The sequence below is a fragment of the Euwallacea similis genome, chromosome 19, assembly GCF_039881205.1.
Source record: "Euwallacea similis isolate ESF13 chromosome 19, ESF131.1, whole genome shotgun sequence".
In the NCBI taxonomy this organism is placed as follows: domain Eukaryota; kingdom Metazoa; phylum Arthropoda; class Insecta; order Coleoptera; family Curculionidae; genus Euwallacea; species Euwallacea similis.
Genome location: NC_089627.1, coordinates 1,275,056 through 1,296,616, shown reverse-complemented (window position 1 = coordinate 1,296,616; position 21,561 = coordinate 1,275,056). Strand labels below are relative to the sequence as shown.

At 37.3% G+C, this 21,561-nt stretch overlaps 1 protein-coding gene and 1 long non-coding RNA gene across 3 annotated transcripts; one reads left to right on the top strand and one right to left on the bottom strand.

Moving 5' to 3' along the window:
* Nucleotides 1-393: 393 nt before the first annotated feature.
* On the bottom strand, nt 394-20,896 carry LOC136415164 (protein gooseberry-like). Of its 2 annotated transcripts, none has more exons than XM_066399612.1 (7): nt 20,624-20,896; nt 14,561-14,733; nt 11,845-12,067; nt 7,070-7,275; nt 5,783-5,942; nt 2,488-2,934; nt 394-1,541 (listed from the first exon to the last, which is right to left on the bottom strand). In XM_066399612.1, the coding sequence occupies exons 1-7, from the start codon at nt 20,685-20,687 to the stop codon at nt 1,285-1,287; spliced, it is 1,530 nt and encodes a 509-aa protein (XP_066255709.1). In that variant the 5' UTR covers nt 20,688-20,896; the 3' UTR covers nt 394-1,284. The 2 variants fall into 2 exon arrangements, with proteins under 2 accessions (XP_066255709.1, XP_066255708.1); XM_066399611.1 differs by having other exon boundaries at nt 395-1,541; nt 2,458-2,934.
* On the top strand, nt 20,021-21,320 carry LOC136415166 (uncharacterized). Its single transcript, XR_010752587.1, has 2 exons — nt 20,021-20,109; nt 20,908-21,320. It is a non-coding gene; the product is annotated as an uncharacterized lncRNA (long non-coding RNA).
* The last annotated feature ends 241 nt before the right edge of the window (nt 21,321-21,561 follow it).

The following is a 21,561-nucleotide window of genomic DNA, read 5'->3' as shown; positions in this document are numbered from 1 at the left end:
ACAGATGTTCGCGTCCTTTAAAAACAATTCGTGAAAAAACCGGTTATATCCGCATTGCAAAAATTCCACTGGGAGCACCAGCTCAAGGACGAAGAAAAGATGCCAATCTTAAAAAACTGGTAATATCCGGTTTACCAGAACTGACCTACATTCCACACATTCCAATGTCAAGTGTTTCAGCGCCACTTAAAGGGGATGTTTTTTTTTTAATAAACAAATAGCTCTACAGGTATCTAGGTCAGTCGGTCACCACGAGTAAGACAGAGAACGAAAACGTCAAGACAAAAGCCAGTTAAGGACGTCAATACGTGCATCACAGGATTGATCCTTTATATCCTATCCCTGTCTCGGATTCCCAAGCCGTCCGGCTTAAGAGAGAGATAGAATGAGAAGAGATTTTCCCGCCGTTTCTTTCGTTTGTTTAATGATAACCTCAAAATTGTTTTGATATTAGATTTAGAAATTATTTTTGCGTTATTTATAACTAAAATGTGATTAAAATAGTCGGAAATTGTGTTTGAGAACTGTGTGTGTAAGGTGCTCAGATATTTTCAGGTCTCTTCGGCCAAGCCGTTCCAGGATCAGAACCAAAATAGTGCTGTCCATGTGGGAACAAGATTAAGCCTTTCTCATAAAGTTTCTTAAGGTATGTTTTATTGTACTTAAGGGTTTATTTTCCTGGTCACAACGGCCTGGAGGGCTATGAAGTTCCCGATTATGTTACACACTAGATTCGACAAATACTAAACAAACGTTTGATTGTTTTCGCATTTTTACCTCTGTCCGAGTTCTATGTATATTTTTATGAAGGCCCTTGTCAATTTTGTATTTTCCCAAAGCGCATAAATACATTTCCAACTAATTCTCAAAGATGAAGACCAAATTACAAGTTACTGTAACTAATAACTACATCAACGCCTTAATCGTTACTACATTAGAAAGCATTTGGGGCCAACATTTCATAATTACAAGTTTAGTACTTGTAATGTTAGCGCACTCGCAGCCGAAGGCCCACCTAGAATTCGATGACGTATCAAAAATAATTCTATCGCCATTTGTTTCTGAGTTCTGAGTACATTCTCGTTTAACATTGAATTATTGACGCCATCTTGAATCTGTATATCTCATGTAGAACCAATTTAGCACAACCAACTTATCGATACCCTTAACACTAAAAATATTTCTATAAAAACGAACTGAAAGTTGTCTCCTACCTGCATTTCTTAGGGAATAGATCAGATTTACCAAACAATGAAGAGGGGATAGTTGAATATCTAGCCGTCGCTAGTACCACCCATAGTACGGGGGTTGGTATCCCTTAGGTGCGTGATTGGCGTACCCGTGGTGCATGTTCTGCCCGAATCCGCTTAAAGGCTGATTCAAATTTTGCCCCAAGCCTCCGCCTAATTGGTGGTTGTTGATTGGGCTCAGGTTCCTCACCTGGTGATTGGGCGACATCTGCCAATTTGATAGCTGGTGTTGCATGTTGCTGGCTTGTTCTTGTTGCGACGGAGTGTTTTCGGTGCTATTTGAACTGTTACCTAGAAAAAGCAGAAAACAAAATATTTCAAACTCTCTGTGAGCGAACTAAGATAAAGTGCGTCGTTAGAAATGCCCATAGATTCAAAAAACGGCAGCGTCGTCACAGTCTCTTGTCGAGACCCCACCTTTGCCCCATCAAAATTTTATATGGACTTCGGCAGAAGTTTATGTCAAGACGGATATAAAAATCCCCACAAATTTTCCGGAACTGTCTTTTGTCGACCGCAGTCATCAAGGTTTTATATGGACAGCAGGATTTTCACATCACATACGAGGAGGCAAATTACGTTGCCAAATGTCAGCAGATATTTTATTAAAACCGACAAAGGTTTCCATTTCTGAGATTTAAAAATTTTTCAGATGGATTATACAAAAAGGGGTAATTTATTTTGCTCGCAAAATCCTGTTATCTAAGCCAGACTGGTTTTGGGGGCAAAAACCGAGGTCTACGATCGACATTGTGCAAGACTGGTGGTTTTACAATAATGCATTAATTGAAAACGCGACCATAAGAGAAAGTGGACAATTGAGTGATGTAATTTTATATATTTTTGAATGAAAACGGCGTCTGTATGGGTAAAATGGATGCGACACGCTCTGTTAATGGTCCACTGTGAGACCGAGAGGCTGATCATAACCAATTTCGTTAAAATAAGAGTGAGTACAGATCAAACGGTTTGAATTTAAAACAAAATTGAAAGTGCCAAGTTGTGTAAAAAAAGTGTAAAATTGAAAGTGTGTAGACAAGTACCAGGAAGGGACAAGGTGATTTGTTTAGTGCGTCAAGCTTGTACAATAATATTTTGCATTTTGTCATATTTCACCTTTAAATTTGCTAACATGTAATACTTTATGTGGATGTGTATTGCGATCAGCTCTTATCAAATAATTAACCACAAATCAACTTATCCCTACCACTGTTTGGTCCTAATATGGTAACCATACTTGTTGGCGTGGGTGGCATGTTCCCATATGTATGTCCTCCTCCTGGACTAGTAGTCACTGCATGATGAATATTGTCATTTCCGTCCTTAAACTCCACTGCACCGTTCTGCGCCTCCAAATTCCGGATGTTCGCGGCTCCATTTGTTAAACTCCCACCGGAAACTGGTGTAGCAGCTGTCAAACCTCCGTTAGAAGCAGCCGATGACATGTTGTTGCTGTCAACGGCTGGCATATTTGGCGACGTGGATGTCACCATCGATGTAGACGGCACCATGATGCTGTTGGCTTGGTTGATGGGCGCGATCGGCATTAGGTTGGTGGGATTTGGGGGGTACATGGGATGCGCAGGGAAAGGGTTGTGAGTAAGGGGATGTTCCCATTTAACTTCAGGCAGGGGTAGGTTTGGGGAAGTGCTGTGACCGTGGGCTGGAGCGTAAATATCAGGCACTAAAATGGGGGAAAAATAAAGATTTATTTTCGTTCATACATCTGGCACCACTTCCATTGATCTTTCATTTCAAATAAATGCTCTATTAGTACCGATTTGCCCTGTATTCTCTATACAGGGTTATTCACGCTATACGGCGCGGAATATTGTGGCTAAAATACGAGGCTTTCAAAAAGTTTCACTTTTGGGCTATATGAGGATCTATTATGGCTACTTTTTAAACTTATTTTCATATTATACAGGGTGTCCCAAAAGCCCTAAAAGTATCAAAGTTGTGTTTTTTTAAATGGAATCCTCTGTATATTATTGCATTTTTGGATTCTCCGATCAAAATAAGTATCTGTTTTAATAAGGTTTACTATACCTAAAACTTAAGGTTTTTTAAATAATTTGAATTTTATCAAAATTTGACCTAATTTTTATGTTTTAAACACTTAAGAAGTATTTAAGTTATGCAAGTGTAATTTACAGTGTAGTGTATCAATAGATCATATTTTATATCCCAATCATGATAAACTTGCCATTTTATACAGGATGTGCAAAAATTAAAACTAATGAAATAAGAACTTTAAGTGACTGTAACTTGATTAATTTAAATACAATGCTATATTTTTTAACTTACCAGGATATGTAATTTTTAATTACCTATTGAATGGTATTAGGGTGTTCATAACTAAGTCTTCGCGTTTTTACAGAATACGCTAAATAATTGTTCTTTGCGCCATTTGGTGTTATTTAGTTCAAAATTCCAATTTATGCTAGTTCTAGTATATAGTTCCCTATGATATTTCAAAATATCAGATAATTTATTTAATCTGTCAGTTTAGTTTGCGTACTTTGTTTTTCGTTTTTGCTAGAATGGTATTATTTTTCGTAATTTTGGACGCTTAGATCGTTTGTTATTTGAAATATTGTTGTGGTATTACATAGTCAAAATGAAGATTTACCCAAAAGAAGAGCGTATTGACATGATTTTTATTCTTGGAGAATGTCATAAGAATTGTTTATTGGCTTCTCGAGTTTATGCTCAAAGGTTTCCCGAAAGAAAACATCCTAAGCCAGCCGTTTTTGAAAGATTATTGCACCAGTTCCAAGAGACAGGAAGTGTCAATTACAAGAAACCCATTACAAGGAAGTGTGTCACTGAACATGACGAAAATGTTTTTTATGGTAGTTGGTTCAGTTATCGAAAATCCCAATATTAGTCAAATTTTGATATCCGACGTTACGAACATTAGTCAAGCAAGTGTTTCAAGATTTCTTAAAAAACATAGTTTTTATCCTTATAAAATCCAGCTTTACCAAGAACTTTATGGATATGATTTTGACAACCGAACAGAATTTTGCATGTGGGTGTTAGATAAAGTGGCAGAAAATGAAAACTTTTTCGATGAAGTTCTATTTAGTGACGAATGTACTTTCCATAACAATGGTCTTGTAAATAGACACAACTTTCATTACTATTCTGATTCGAATCCTCATGAATACAGAGTCATGAGAAATCGGAATAGATGATCCGTTAATGTGTGGGATGGAATACTGGGCCCATATTTAATTAGACCGTATTTTTTTGAAGGACCTTTAAATGGTGTGATGTTTCTAAATTTCCTTTTACACCAATTTCCAGTATTATTAGAAAAAGTCCCTTTAACTATTAGAACTACCATGTGGCTTCAATTGGATGGAGCTCCGCCTCATTATCATCTCGAGGTTCGGCAATTTTTAAATGCCAACTTTAAAAAAAGGTGGATTGGAAGAAATGGATATCAAAATTGGCCCTCCAAATCCCCGGACTTAACTCCACTAGATTTCTTTTTGTGAGGATACATAAAAGGAATTGTCTACAATACGCCTCCGACAACTTCACAGGATATGAAAACACGTATAAGAGACGCGTTTGAAACTGTTACTCCGCAAATGCTTTCCAGAGTTAGTAGTGGTTTTAAAAAAAGAATTTGTAAGTGCCTAGAAATGGACGGTAGACATTTCGAACATCTATTATAAATTTTTTTTTTCTGTTTTATGTTATAGTTGATATGTGATTTAGAACTTTGAACTAAATAACACCAAATGGCGCAAAGAACAGTTATTTAGCGTATTCTGTAAAAACGCGAAGACTTAGTTATGAACACCCTAATACCATTCAATAGGTAATTAAAAATTACATATCCTGGTAAGTTAAAAAATATAGCATTGTATTTAAATTAATCAAGTTATAGTCACTTAAAGTTCTTATTTGATTAGTTTTAATTTTTGCACATCCTGTATAAAATGGCAAGTTTATCATGATTGGGATGTAAAATATGATCTATTGATACACTACACTGTAAATTACACTTGCATAACTTAAATACTTCTTAAGTGTTTAAAACATAAAAATTAGGTCAAATTTTGATAAAATTCAAATTATTTAAAAAACCTTAAGTTTTAGGTTTAGTAAACCTTATTAAAACAGACACTTATTTTGATCGGAGAATCCAAAAATGCAATAATATACAGAGGGTTCCATTTAAAAAAACACAACTTTGATACTTTTAGGGCTTTTGGGACACCTTGTATAATATGAAAATAATTTTAAAAAGTAGCCATAATAGATCCCCATATAGCCCAAAAGTGAAACCTTTTGAAAGCCTCGTATTTTAGCCACAATATTCCGCACCAGCGTGAATAACCCTGTATAACTCCATTGAATATCTATTTTTTTTAATAACGTCAACGAACTAATGACCAATATCTAAAACCAATGGATCAATAGAACGATGGTAACAGGTGATAAATAAGAATAAAAGGTGTACGTACATAACAATGATATACAAATATAAAAGGGTAGCAAAGAAATCGACTTACTCTGATTGGCCGCTGCATTGTTGTATCCGCCCTCTGCGGAAGGCATAACTTGATTGTAAGGGCCCGAGGGCGTGGAATAGGGCCCTCCAATAGGGCTGAATGAAGAACTAGTGCTAGCTAGTTGTTTTCTGAGACGGGCTCTTCTGTTGCTGAACCAAACCTAAGACAACGTCAAATTATAAGAAATATTCAGATTGACAGGTTTTTAAAATTGCCTATGTCGAGATACCACGAAACCTGTTTATTGAGATTAATAAAAGGTTTTTAGGTGTTCTTTGGGGTTTTTCTAAATGTTTCGCATTTTTTAGTTTCTCTAAGGTTCCCTGGGTTCACACAAAATCTCGGGCTTTCTCAAGTTCCGATTTTATTCATTTTTCCAGTTTATCAGATTTTTTGAAAGATCCAAGAAATAGGCAAACACAGATCAAAACTTTATTTATTCGAGTGTCATGCAATAATTGAAATTGATACGATGCGGTCACGACACCAATTTAAAAACATAAAATGGCATGTAGTAAAGTCATATTATCGCACATCGTGATTTATTGTACTATATTTGTATCTAAGAAAAGAATTAAATTCAGAAGCTTGAAGTTTGTTCGCTTTAAAACAATTTAAAACGCCAACTGAAGAATTGAGTACTGTTGATCGAGATCAACAGTACTCACTCGCAATTCAATGTGGTATTTAATTTCAGAAGTTTAGTTCAGTATTCAATTTTAGCAGTGCAGGAAAAGAAAAGTCATAATTTGACTTCACTTGATATAGAATCTTTAGATTTTTCCTGTGATTAAGCTTATAGCACGGTGAGGAAAAGGCCGACTGGAAAATTGGTTTGGGAATATGGTTGATCCTCCATCTCATATAGTGATTCCCTCCATCTCTCACGAAGAGAGAGAAAAGGGAACATAGAGGAACCTTCAATGGTTAAGACGCTAACAGAAGAATTGGAAATATTGATCAAAATTGGATTTCTGATGATTCGGGTTTTTCCTACGTTGATAAGGTCAGAAATTGCACGCAAGATGGTTATACCCCAAAAGATGAATTAGTTAATATTAATTTTCAATCGAGGTGCATCAGACAGTTTTCTAAAAAATCAGTAAAACTCGACTTGGATTGAAAACACCTTCTGCTTTTGAATGCTGGTAACGAGCTTATTTGACAAGAATCTCATTTTATCGGAAATGATAATTGATATCTTCTGATGAATGGAAGTTCTCCTTTGAACATGAGTAAATAGTCCTCGATTCTATATTGAGGGTTATCACTATAGAAATAATGTACCTGAATTCTGGCTTCGGTTAGTTTAGTCCTTTGTGCTAATTCTTCTCTTGTATAAATATCAGGATATTGGGTTCTTTCAAATGCCTTCTCTAACTCATCCAACTGGTGCGCTGTAAAGGTAGTTCTGGACCGGCGCTGCTTCCTCTTCAAAGGAATACCAGGTTCACTTTCACAATCAGAAGTCCCTTCATTATCTGTTGATTTATCTGCAAAAGAAATGATATGGTGGACAAGATGCAACAAAATTCTTCCAGGTGGTAACTGACATATTATGCCAGGTAAACAGCCACAAACAGGGAAATAATAAACTTAATCCGAAAACTCCCATTAATCTAAAGCCAACATTATTTCACCGAAATGAAAAATGACGTGGCAAAAAGAACCCGAGCCGAGCGATCCACTAAAAAATAATAACCCGTAATTACCCAAATGAGGTGTATTTTCTAAAATATACGGGGGGGAAATAATGGCGTGACGTTCTGGTAGGGTGCTTTCCTAAATTAGGTGTAACCAATACCGACATGGAGCCTACGTGTCGTACACTATTAATAAGAGCTATTCGGACTGAATGAACAGGATATGACTGGGTGATATTTTGGAAATGGGTCGTCGGGTGGTGCTGATAGAGGGGGTCTCCATGATTATTTTGGTATTCCTCGAATTGATGTCTGATGAAAATTAATAACGCTCGATTGTTGTGTTCTTGGTAATAATTTTGAGGGGCAGTGGTCTAAAATCGGTTGGCCTGCTGAACAACAGAACCAATAAAAATGACTATTTAACCCATAAAACCCATTAAAGAGTAAGAGAAATTTTTTTCGCCCAACAAAAAATGTGTGAAATCTTACAGATACATGTTAAGTATAGCTAGTAGCAACAGTCGTTCTAAATCCACATATAAAGTGTCTTTGCTGCATGGAGAGTGGTTCCATGCAAGAAAAGCGAACACTCAGTGTATGATCATTTTCACCTAACGGGTTCTGTTTGGGTCGCGAGAGGATGTGGACTTTTCTTTTAAGTTTTATTTATGGTTTTTGAAGTCTCATCAACATTTTTCCTTACTTAATTCAAAAAATTAACGACAAGAGCCACTGATATTAAAAAACAACCTCATTTAACACACCAGGTCCAAATTATTAATCTGTAGTGGCTCTGCCAAGACGGTCTCCGTGGGCACCAAGAATCAATCAATCAATCACCCGATCAATTCACAACGAATCGAATTCGACTTTTCCATGCAAATTACTTGCGTGTGATATGTACGTAACAACGTTAATATCAAATTAGCAGTCGACAGCAGCAACAAGCAGGTCATTATACATACAATTTTTTTAATATAATTATCTTTCAAAAACACACCAAATCCTCAATTCATTTCAAAAATCCCCGAATTAAACCTCGAGTGGCTTCTGCGGCATAAAGAGCGCCAGGGATGATAAATGACACTCCGTTGACAGGCCGGCACCACAGGTGGTACCGAGCCGCGTTTGTTCGACTGCGGCCCATTAATAATTTTCTCCCGCGTTTTCGCTAATTTCATCCGCCTAATTACGCTTAAAAAATCTCCTTCAGTCGCCGACTTTGGGACCTGCGGCGAAGCTAATTCTCTATCTCTCTATCGCACACAAGCACACTCCCGTCAAGCCTTAATGCGTTTTTGGCACAATAGAGTCCCGTGGCAGCTGTTTTGCATTATCTAACAGCAATTCGCCGACGTAAAACGAATAAAACAGCCGAAAAAAAACTAACCTCAGGTCTCCGCCTAGCCGTTGCGCCTCCATTTTGTCACGCTGCATGCCCCCGCGGCCGCCATTTTCGAATTCACAAAACGCGCGACCGTAAAACAGGCTTAACAATGCCGCATTGTGTTTATCTATCCTTCACAGTCGAGTGGTACCGCTGGTACCCGCTAATAGGCCCGCAAGGATGGTGCTCGCTACTGCCTTCGGTCTGACGGCACCTCCAGGCGGAGAGCTAATTTACTGCTTTTGTAACTCGCTAACAACGAGACGGTAAAAAATTGCTGCGGATGTTGCTAGTTTCTTCGAGTTTTTGGAACGGAAGGTAACAATGTTGCCAATCATTTGGAAGTACGCAAGTTTCACATCGTAGCAGTTACTAAAAAAATAGCAATAACGATTGCAATTTTTAAGAATTTACCTCCATTAAAATTAGAAATTTCTGAATACAAGGAAGGAGTAAAAATTCGCGATACGGCGAATATGCAACTGAAATATCAACCAGGATAGTTCCTCTTTAGACTATATTGTATTAAAGCAGGAAGGGTTTTAAATACGACACTTTGCAAATTGTCTCACAGAAAAAATTAAGAGGTGTTAGATCAGGAAAGCTTTCCGGCCATTCTATCAAACCCCTTTTCTCATAAACCACTGACCTGGAAAAGTGTTATTGAGAAATTGTCGGACAAATAGAACGTAATGTCGTGGTGTTCCGCTTTACTGAAATACTACAAAATGTATCAAGTCATTATATCTCTCATCATTTAATAGCGTATTGATCAAAAGTTGTCTGATAACGAAGCGAACTAATATTCCCATCCAGCCATTTTTTGGTTACTATTGGCTACTATGACTGTTTTATTCACAGACCCCATTTTATATTAGAAATACACGGTTTCCATAATTTGTATACAGAACATAACTCGTCACGCGGGGTCATCATGAGGTAAATTCTAGAAAATTTTCACTCTATAAATGCAAAATGGTGCGGTTTCAGTATTCGACGAATCACAACTCTCCAATCAGTCGTGAGATATCTTGAGACACCTCCTTATCGCCGCGCCTTGGTTTAAGTGCGTAAAATTAATTAATTAGAAAGCATCCTCCACTATTTCTACCTATGCCGCTTTTTTAACTATTCTTTTTTATAGGGATAGGTAGTGTTTGTTTTAACAATAATATGTTAATATACTGTATCAACAATTCTTAATAAGCTACGCTTGTCAGATTCATAAATAAAAAGATCTTGAAATCTCTCATCCAAGATATAAACCATTTCTCACGCATAAATCGAAGCAAAGCTATTAATAAATAATTTAAGTTATTTCACGCTTTAAAATTTCGAATTCTAGCTAGATTCAACAACAGAAATGTTCCCCGCATCTAAAGTTCGCTAACTGATCAATATAACAATAATAGTAGCTTATGTTACTAGGAGCAACGGCGGAAACGAATCGGAGGCCGGCAGCTGGGTCTTTTTGCGAAAGATATCCAGATGTTTTTTTATAGTTTGAAGGTCTTTTGATGGTTTTCCATGGGTAATCATTAAAAGTTAATTAAGATCGATAAAATTTTTCCTACATAATGACACAAAAAAAAACTGCAAAAAAATGAAATCCTTACATGTTCTAGAAAATGATGGAATTGAATTCATATTTTGTTTTTTGGATTAAAAACAAGGATATTAGATAAAAACTTTATTTTCGTGATTTTAACCAGACATAAGATTTTTTGTAGTTCCTGATAAATAATAATCTAATGGGGGAAAATCTGGTGATCGTGCCGGCCAACTTGTGTTTGCATTCAGTTTATTTAGACATTATATTTAAAGTTTAAATATAAGTAATATATAAAATAATGTTAAATCAAAATGAATTTATGTATATATTATTAGAAAAATGAAATTTAAAGATATCCGCATTGCTTGCAAACAACTATGTGCAAATTTTTTAACTGGACTCGAAGTTCTATTATTTTAAAAAGAAGTTCTGCTTCTGTTAAACGTTTCAAAGAAAACATTTATTAAACGAACTTTTTTCTTGGTACACGATGCTCCGTTTTTGCCTTTTTTTATATAGAACGTCGTCCTGAAGTTCTTATTTAAGAAGACTCAACACCGATTGCATTGAGTAAATTTTTTGTACACTTTCAATGTAAACACATACTCATGTGGTTTTTGAACAACCTTGATGACCAATAAATCAATAAACAAATAACTTAATTTTGTTTGTCGATCAGGGCTCGTGCATTTCTCGCTATCGCATCATCACACACGAGATCTCATCAAACAAATCAATTGTTGTGCCCCCCTTGATCATCTACCGATAATGAGAATTCTTAAAACAGGTAGCCGTGGTACGACCTTTCAAGATCGAGATTAAAGAAACCCCTCGCTGGTACCCAATCTGTTGGGTCATTGTCTAACTATTAACTCCCGTCTTTGACTGGGTTCCGACTCGGGGCTCGGTTTACTCTTTTGCAACATGACACTTTGGGCTTCAATTTGACCGACTAATTTTTTGACACTCCTTAATAACTTTGCAGCCAGCAATGCTCGAGGCACATTACTAAATGTATAGAATATTGGGGATTAGACAAGGAAATTACAACATTAAAATTGACCTTCAGGTGTTTCCGATTATGCGACACGTTTCCTCATTCCTCCTATATATGAAATTCAATTTGCCGAGGAACTCTTGACACGATTCAAGTTCTACCAAGGCATGTCAGTACTCAGAGGACTGGTAAATAGGCAACAGATTTAGCTTAATCATTTTCGAAGCTTGCATAATAGCGTTTTGTCGTAAACCTGAAAGTCATTTCCTACTATTATTATTTAGCTACCAGATTTTTTTATCGCTAATTAAAAACCTCGAACAGAAGCGATACCTGTTACCTGACATCTACTTGCTGTTCTACTGGTGGTTCATTTTGTTTATTTTCGAGTTTTAATTAGGCATTCCTTTTTAATTATCGGCTATCAATATGTTGTGATCAACAATTTACTTCCGCATGTTTGTTACTACAGATACTTACCATCGCACTCTGCTCCTTTGCCTCGTAGGAGCCTGGAAATGGCAGACACGCTTGGTGCCGAACTGCGGTCGCAAATGCCCTCTTTGACTAAGCGGTCTCGGATTTCCCAACTAAAAATGGAAGGATTTTCTCGTTTGTACTGTTCTATTCTGGTTTCCACCTCAGGAGTAGCGACCCTCGGTTTGCTTCCGCCAATAACACCAGGTCGTATGGACCCCGTTTCCTAGAAAAAAAAAACTTTTGAAGCTATCGTGAGGTGATAAAGGGTTTCGGCATCTTCAGAAAAGAGATCATTTTGTTTCTGACCGCTTTTTGACCTCGTTTTTCCACAGTGATTAGGTGACTAATAGTCTACCGTTGACAGGCGCGGCGTGCAAGTGCAATACAGTGCTTAAAAAACAGGTACGGCATTAGGTCTAGCAGTTGGTACTAAGTCTGCAGTCTACTGATCATGAGCGCTGAGCTTGCGCAATATTAAAAAAATGTATGGGTTGGCAGTTCAGTAACGAATAATAGCAGCTAAATAATGATGGCTTCATTCCATGAATGTCGTTTGGTTCCACATACATTATTGCGCATGGTTAGTAGTTTAGTAATTTTTAGTAATTTAAAGTTCAAAATTAAAATTGAGATTTTCCTGAATAAAAATTGGATGAGAAGAATACAGATTTAAATAAAATAATAAATAAAGGAATAAAGATGTGCTACTGTAAGAGTTGGTTCCTTAAGCAGTGAACGCTCCGCGTGCGGTACCTATTTACTTCAATCCCGTCTCTTAAGATTTTTAAGAATCAGCAAAGACTCCTTACCATAAATATATGTCTCTATTTCTTCACTGGAAGCTTACAAATCTTCGTTGTGATGCGATCCGCTACGCCTGGATATTTCAGAGGAAATGGATCGTCAATGCTTTCTATTATTAAGGGACAAATAAGTCCAGTTGATTTTAATGAAAACGTAATTTCAACAGATACCACAAACCAGGAGATAGCTTTGATGAGTCTTACGTTTTCCATGGAAGTTCATCCGATTAAAGATACTCAGTACTTCAATCTACTGGCCTTCAAACTACCAATTTTCAGGAAACGAAAGGAAGCCGCAGTGTGGCTATTTGAGGAGTTATTTCACTGTTGCTCGATTTCTCAAGATTTATACAGTGAATTGATGAAAATGGGTTAAATTTGGAGTTGGGGTAGTAAAACCGTATACGAAACCGAACCAACCTTGCTATCCATGATTAAATAATGTTTCATACCGGTTTCTGTGTATGAAAACAGAATCCCCGTGAAAATCATAATGGGTTTTAATAAATCGTTAAGGAAGTTACGATTTGCGCTAGGTCATTAAAATCGGTCGTAAATGACGGACAATATCCTGTTTCAAGCGGTGGTGCGGTACAGGCATGGGAATCATGGGATTTTCTCAACGAGTTGGTTGAGCTTTAAAAATGAATGAGAATTGTTTGTTTTACTCATGTATGATTGTAATCAGAAATTAGATATATCTCTCTGGCTCAGTACGAAGTAGTGCGGTCTCTTCCTCCTTTACACTCCTTTGTACGTGTGGGTAACACAAAGCTCATTCTTGCTCAGGTCACGCCGTTCAGGTTAATGGATGGAATATACAAAATACCAGAAACGAAGTTTATGTAAGGTGCAACTGCCCTGAATATGTAATAATAAAGAGCTCAAAGTGAATGGAGAGATTACGCAGGCATGGATCCAATGCGCCGATAATAACTAGCATACCAGTAAACTAAATTTGCACACTGCCTTACGTACAACTTGAATTTTTTCATGAATAGACTGAAAAAGTCTGCTGATATCTTTTGCACCAGTGATGCAAGTTAGGTCACTACCGGCAACTGCACGCAAATGAAATAACCGCAAGTGATGTACTGTTCAGAGTTGATAAGAAAAGCTGCAGGGATATCTCGAAATTATTTTTAATACATCATTGCATTCTACGTAAAAAAGTGTCCTAATAAGGTTTTTTCATTAAACTGTAGAAATCTTAGTTAGTTGGTAACCCTGCTGATAAGGCTATGTTCAAAAACCAGACGATGGGAAACTACACCATCAAAATATAGTTTGTTTGCAATAAAAAGTCACGAAGGACCAAATATAAACAAAATACACATGGTTTTTGCGGCAATAATTTCTTCCTGAATCAGTAAAATGTGCCGATTTCTCCCACTTTTAAATGGAGTTCTTAAATTTTATGATTCGAATTAAAATTGTCTGTAGTAATGTTTAGCTGTTTTGCTATTAAGAATGGCTTAATTCTCGTTTTTTTTATCTTACTTTAATTAGCAAATTTCAAGTATTTTGGTAACGTTGAATAAAATGTTTTAGTATTCAGAAAGCTCCACCAGCACAACCCAAATTGAATTTTAGAACAAAGTTAAATTAGTTACAAGGGAAGGGATTGAAGAGAGCGGAGTTGAAAATATAAAATCTGCCCGTCCGTATCTTGGAAACGAAACGAAGCGAGCTTATTAAAAATCTCGGTTGGCCTTCGAATTCAGATGTTCTTCCTTCGCGTAAATTAAAGATGGTGACAGATACCGAATTTGACAAATGAGTGAAGTTATAAATTTAGCTAATGTCAAATTGTGATAGGTGTGTGCTAAATTTTGGATTGTTTGACATGATTAATTGAGACTCATTTGTCAAATTCGGCAACTGTATGCATATAGATATAAAAGTGTTCATACCTGGTATCTATTCAAAATCTTGCTAACACAGCCGTGGGACACTCTTAACTGCCGAGATATGACGCAGGGCCGGACACCAGCGGCAGCCATTTCCACTATTTTCAGTCTTATGTGGTTTGGCAGAGGTCTGCCATTTATGAACACCCCGCCCAGTTGATTAACACGTCCTTGGCCTGAAACCCCAAAAACAAAACTGTTTACCTTCAAAAAATGAAAGACGATAAAATACCAGTACTTTGAGCTTTCTATGACGAGGTTGATCAGTACTGGGTACTGCCTCAACCAAAACGCGAATTGCGGTTTTCCGTGGTACCGATTGCACCGCGCTAACCAGGCTGTAAAAAAACTGCATCATCCTCAGCTGTTTAAATAAATAGCGAGGGTGGAGCTATATCACCGCGAAGAAAATAGCACACGGTGTTTGCGGTAGTATCTGCGGTCGAAAATTCTTGACTTTTTCCGTTGATTCTGTTGGGAAACAACACTCAACCGATGGAAACCAAAATGGCGTGGTTTTTGCAAAGGTTACGATCTTGTGCAATGACTTTTTTCCGTTTCGGATTGCTTCAAATTTTAACGATATGCCCAATGAACAAGAAACTCTAAGTGGGTCACTATACATGTTTGGGTTGCTATATGATTTCCTTCCATTTGGTCTCAAAAGGGATCCGAAATTATCGTTTTTTGTTTAAATCAAGGTGAAGGGCGTACGACGAAACTCAAAATGAAAAAATACAGGCAAAATTTCCGGTACTATCTTAATTAACTACACCAGCCCCGTAGAATTAATTTATGTTTTTGCCTCTGATTTCTGAACAGATAGATAAATGAATGTTTTAATTAGTTTGGTAGCTGGTGGTAATTAAAAGCCCATTTATAATAGGTTAATGATGAGGCGGCTAGACTTAAAAGAAAACGCATTGTATTGAATGACTTAATTTTGATTGTGCGTTCTTATCAAAATTTACCCATTAAGAGATTCATCGGTAATTCCTATGTATCTAATAAATCTGTATGGGTAAGTAAAATTGACCACTGAGGCAAAGTGCAAAGGCGTCACGATCCTTTATTGCACATGCGTGAGATTGTGCTAACAGTAGATAACTGTAACAGTAGATAAGATTAAAATTACGGATTTATACATAAACATGGAGCAGAAAAAATATTACATTTATTAAGTGGTTGTGAAATTCTTGATGTGGGAATACACCTGTAGTGAAATGAATCTTACATCGATCCCAGTTACCTCAGTCGTGCTGAGTCTTTCTGTCGGAACTCAGAAATTTTCCATTATTGAGCTGCACAACTTCAAACAGGTAACACGAACGGGAGGGAAAAAAATAGTCAATTTTTTTAGTTTGCCAACAAACGGAACTGAAGAAAAGACTTTCAATTTTTTAACCATCTTTGCTTACCCTTCGAAGGAAGGAACTTTTATTTTGAACAACACTGCTTCACATCACGGCATTGGAGCAGTTCTTTCACAGTACCAGAATGGGGAAAAAGCGATCATCACCAATTACAGCAAGTTGTTGGGGAAGACAGAAAAATTAGTGCGTCACACATAAAAAGCTTTTAGCGCAGTGAAAGTTGCAAAACACTATCAGAGCTTTCACACATAGTCTGATTTAAAACACCCAAAAAGGACGAAGGACAGTTTGTCGAGCACCATATGATGGCAAGTTTTGCGGACGCCAAGAACTAAAGGACGAGACTGCAAACGTAAATGAAATTCGAAGAGTGACGATTAAGGAACCACTTAAAGTAGTGTTGGATAGCGGTATCATGAAGGAGGAATTATTGGAAGGACAATAGTCAGATGCCGTTCTACGTTTTAATTAAAAATTAGGAAGTGAGACCAACTTGATAAGCTATATCGAGATACGGGCCAGCGGTAAAGGCCTGCTGGCTGCAAAAGGCTTCTCTTGGATTGGATCACTCGTAAATAGAAAAGACTCGATAGGAAAACTTATCAAATAATAATTCCCAGTACTCGTAAGAAAAGTATGCTGTGTGAATTGCATAACAGCTGTGGGTCTCTAGGAAGAAGCAACAGTTGATAGCAGATCCATTTCTCCTAACCGAATTCGGCGATAAATATTTCATAGTGGCACTCAAGTGGTCAGTAATCATAACTTTACCAAACCAGAGAGCAGTTATAGTAACGGAAACCTGATTTAGAACTTAATTTTGAGATACGGGGTGTCTTTAAAGATACACATCGGTCAGAGCAAAAATCCAGGAAGATGATCAGTTTGGCTTTTCCTTAAATAGTGCCCATATGCAATTTTCCTAAATCTAGTCAAAACTCCGCAATGGAGTACGGGGGTTGTATCAAACTCTCCCCCCTTAATACAAAGTTCAAGGCTTTTCAAATATAATCATATATACCATAACAAATGGTAATTTGAAGTTCTAGAAATATTTCGTAATTGTCGTCTATGGATATATAAGAGAACGGTGCGTCATAGGACAGAGAGTTGAGTGCAGGTAACAAACTTATACTAAGAAATCAAATCAATAATGTTATGGAAATGTCAATGTCTATACCATTATGAAATGATTTTTTTCTACAATCAGGCGTAAAATACGCTTTTATGTCTCCAAAAGAGAGCGCAAAATGGTGATTTTACAAAAAATTTTGCTTGGTTGCCTAGCCACTGTGTCCGAATGGATTATAAAGGGTTCTTTATGATAAGGTTTTGTGGACATAACCTGATTCATAATAGTACAATAAAGCAGGTAATTTATGGTCTTAAAAGAATAAAACAGGTAACATATGTGTTTACTATGGACTGTAAATGACTGAATATTGGCTGACGGACATATAAAGGTCTTTACAAAGGTGATTAATAATAAAATTATTTTAAATAAATTTGCGAGTTTCTCCATGTCTTTAATTTACGTGAAAATTACCGATGTAAAAGGGGCTTTACATACGTCAATTAATTCGTGAAGCAGCTTCGCGAATAAATTCATCAACCGATTGTCAGTGCAACACCGGCTTAATTCATTAAAAAATTGTCACTACTTCCGGGTTAACTTTTAAGATCTCAATACATGCATCTCAAAAAACACTCACTTTACCAGTTTCCTTAATGGAGCTCTGTATTTGGCAAAATTCTAGAAAATTACACCGTTGCGTTCTTCTTTGATTAAAAACAGAAAAATGAGGTGTTGCACTGATTAAAAATTTGTTAAATTTAATGGGACACTGACCACCCAGCAACTTACCTCGGGCCATATACGAGAGTCTTGCTAACATTTTCAAAGATCTTAAACTTACATTCAAAAACAAAAACAATTGAGAGGAGGGAGAAGTGAGCTCGAGATGCTGCCAGCACTAACCATTTCAAACAGACTGCCACTTCCTACTACCCCAACCAACCCCCAATGTGCTATGCTTGGCACTGTTGCCAGGCATGGCGCATTCTAAGCATGAAATGCGCTCTAAATATTCGGGAGTGGTGCGTTGCGTTGAATAGTAGCGGATTTAAATCGTGAAACGGTGCGCATATCGAATAATCTTGCATTTAGCACTGCCCCACTTGTTCTAATCCTATCTCGTCTTTGGCACCTTGTTTTTGGTTGGAGGTTTCGAAGTTTGGGGCTCTTGTTTCGAGCAGCGAATAATTCTCAATTTACATTTTATTTTCTTAATACATGTATGTAATTAAACTTTAAACCCGTGAGCTTCTGGTCCTGTTACCAGATTCTTGATTTTGAGAGTTCCCGAAAGATGACGTCAAGATGGTTCAACTAACAGAGCCGAGTTATATGCCAAATCATCAAACACGCGAACTTTGATGCTTTGTGGAGGTTCTGCTTATTCTGTTTTCAATTTGATTTCGATATTTTTAGGTCTTACGGAGAAAAATGTATAACAAACTTAAAGTTTGGATCTGTTTCCTACTGGTATGGCATTCACAAAAACGCATTATCACCCAGTATCCGCCTATACATGACTGCGCCACTAAAATTATAATGTCCTTTATCAATAAAAGCAAATTTAGCAATAAATTGACCCACAATTATTAATTCATTAAGTTAATGTAAAGAATACATTAAGTTAATGCACAGAAAATGCATTAGATTAAAGAATGTAATTCAGTAATTTACTGCACAGAATGCATTAACACGAAGACGAATTAACTGAATGAAATTCGTTAACGATAATAATTCTAATTACGTCAATTTCAGATAAAAGTTTAATCAAAATTTATGAATTCCGTACACGGCTACAAAATAATGAGAATATTTATTCTATGCAATGCCAGCATTGTTCTAAAAATGCTCAATATCGACGCAACGGAACATAGATATTTTATATTTTCATTCATAACATTTCTTCCATATCCATATTAGTGTTACAAATGTCGTCCTAGGGTTACGAGATTTTCCGGAAATCTTAAAACCGGAAAGGAAAACCTAACAAAGAACCCGCAAGAGAGACAGCCGACGAAGGAAGAAGCGCCTAGGACTGAAAGAGTTCCTGTCGATGAGGGAACTTCAAGCCAACACCCAGGAAGGGTTGATGCACACTGGAAAGAGTAAACTAAGGGTGAAAAGGGGGGAATCTTCCCCAAAAAGGCAAACCCAGATCTACAGCGATGACAGAGGAAAAAAGCGATAGTCCTGTTTGATTCAGAATCCTGTGGATCCTGCCAAGGACATACGATGCCATCACTACCTCCAATCTTCCCGCCGCTTCCTCTGCATCCATTTCTTCTATATTATTGGTTTCGCCCATTTTTGATGTTCCATTTTCGAACCTAAACAATAGTGATAATGCTGCTTCCAGTTCAACAGAATACGGATCTTTCGAAAAACAACAATGATGACTACAGCACTGCCATTTAATATTTTCTTGCAAGAGAGGGGAAATGCTCCAACATCTCGCTCTTAAATTAACAATTTCTATAGCTAAAGAACCCTTGCAATATTGATATGTCTCTAATTGGTTTCGAATTTTAGATTATAACGGTTATATAAAAAAAAATCCTGGTAAAAATGGTTTCAAACAATTTTAGCTTATTGCATGCATGTCGTAGCCGAGTTCGGCTTTAGAATCGACAGTCGCTTTGAGGGATTGCAACTGTAAATAATGAATTAAGTTACGACGTATAAGGCACGTTTGCAAATCTTTCCAGGGCAGTGACAGTGTTCAGGCAATTCCTGACCAAAAATTTGTTTGATGCTTTTCGTCCGATTAGTCTGGAAAGAGCGATGTGTTGTACCCCGTTTTTGAATTTGAATTCGTCTTTGAACTCGAATTCACCTTACTTCACTTATAATTCATTTTTAAAGTTCATTGCATATTAAAATTATCGATAATGTGTCGATGCCGGAACGATAATTCCTTTCTATGTGCATCGACAATTTCCCGCCAGGAACGCCTAACTGGTTTTATGAGAGTCTTTGATCAGACTTTACAATAAATTTGAGAACTTATTGCTTCACTCGGGCCCTATTTTGACACCGACTTAGTAACGCAGGTGTATCCGAGACGTCGGTGTTGTCTGCACAAAGTGAGAAATTGCTATGGCCTGGTAAATTGCACTGTTCAGGTAGCGGACGGCGACAGATAGTTAAAAGGAATGATGATTCCAAGCGCACTATTTTGAAGTCTCCGCTATGTTAGTACCTGACCAAAGAAAAAACTATAACACTGTTCAGGTTACGGGAAAAAACCGCATGTAGAACCGTAATGGCGAATGGTCCTGGAGCCCCGATTGTTGGTACGATATGATGCCCTCAAGCTGAGGTGAGCACAGGTAGGCTTAATTCGAGGTCCTGTTAGATATACGGGCCGGGTTGGGCCGGGCCTGGCGCTGTGAAACGTGTGTGGCTGTAGCGTTACGAAAAAGGAACAATTTTTGAACATAATAATGTAATATAATCAATAAAATTTTGAACTAGATACTCCTTTAAGTGTACTACAAGAGAGTTGTCTGGATTAAGCTACCCGTCCGTGATAGTTTTTAACTGTATACTATTGTCTAAACAGTTTCCGCGATCCTCCATCCTCTAATCTACGCATACTTTGAAAAAAATGTCACAAACCTTGAAAGGGATATCCAGAGAAACAGGGCCGGTGCATTATTCCAAAATTATTCGTAACTGTCATTTCTGACTCCACTGTAGCGGTTTAGTATTTATCCCGCACAAAAACAAAAGTTAACCAGTCGCGACAGCGTCACGACGCGATCACTTTGCGTGAACCACCCAAATAAGTTAAAGCGGCGGTTCTATACCGAAATAGGCGCACTATGTATATATAACAATCGACTCATGATTCATTTTCGTCCTCACGGGAGGACCAACTAGAACACACTAATTCGTTTTAGAAACTGCAGCTTGGTACTCTAGAGGCGCCGCCTATGGGCGGACACCAATGAGGGAGCATGCACATTATCTAAGCGTTTAGGTGGGGGCAGTACGAGGGAGGGAGTAAGAGCATCAAATCACTGATGGGAACTTAATGATGCAGACGAGGATAGAAGATCTGTAGGGGGAATGTAGTTAATGGTCTTGTTGGGGATGTTGTTGATTGAGGTAATGCATGGCATGTATGATAAGTACTATTGTTAAGAAGTATACTACTATCGATAAGTAGTATACTGTTATTGATAAGTTTTTGAGTTTCAGACTCCGACAATGCCAAAATCGTACGGGAATTAAGTAATCAATCAACTGTAATCATTTTCAGTTTAGCATTTAACATGACAGTTACACAAAAAACACTTCCAAACACTTGTGACTAATTCGTATTTATTATCCTCCCGATACTTTGTTATTTGAATCTGTCGAAATAAAGATGACCCAACGTGTGGAGCAGAAAATCCGACATTGTGGTGGTACCTTTTGTCCTTCTCATGTAGACAACGCTCAGATGGGAATGATTGGTCACCTTTTCACAATTTTTCGACATTTAGTAGTCAGGCACTTCTGTTTTTCAATGTTTTCTATTCGAATTTGACTCCTGTTAAAGGCTTCCGTGA

What these genes read in the sequence shown, in the direction of transcription:
- LOC136415164 (XM_066399611.1), bottom strand. Translation starts at nt 20,687, where the DNA reads ATGACAGTTACGAATAATTTTGGAATAATGCACCGGCCCTGTTTCTCT. An exon ending in TAACCGAAGCCAGAATTCAG is followed by an intron (nt 5,943 to 7,069) that starts GTACATTATTTC and finishes ACGTTGTCTTAG; the next exon opens with GTTTGGTTCAGCAACAGAAG. An exon ending in CAATGCAGCGGCCAATCAGA is followed by an intron (nt 2,935 to 5,782) that starts GTAAGTCGATTT and finishes CCCCCATTTTAG; the next exon opens with TGCCTGATATTTACGCTCCA.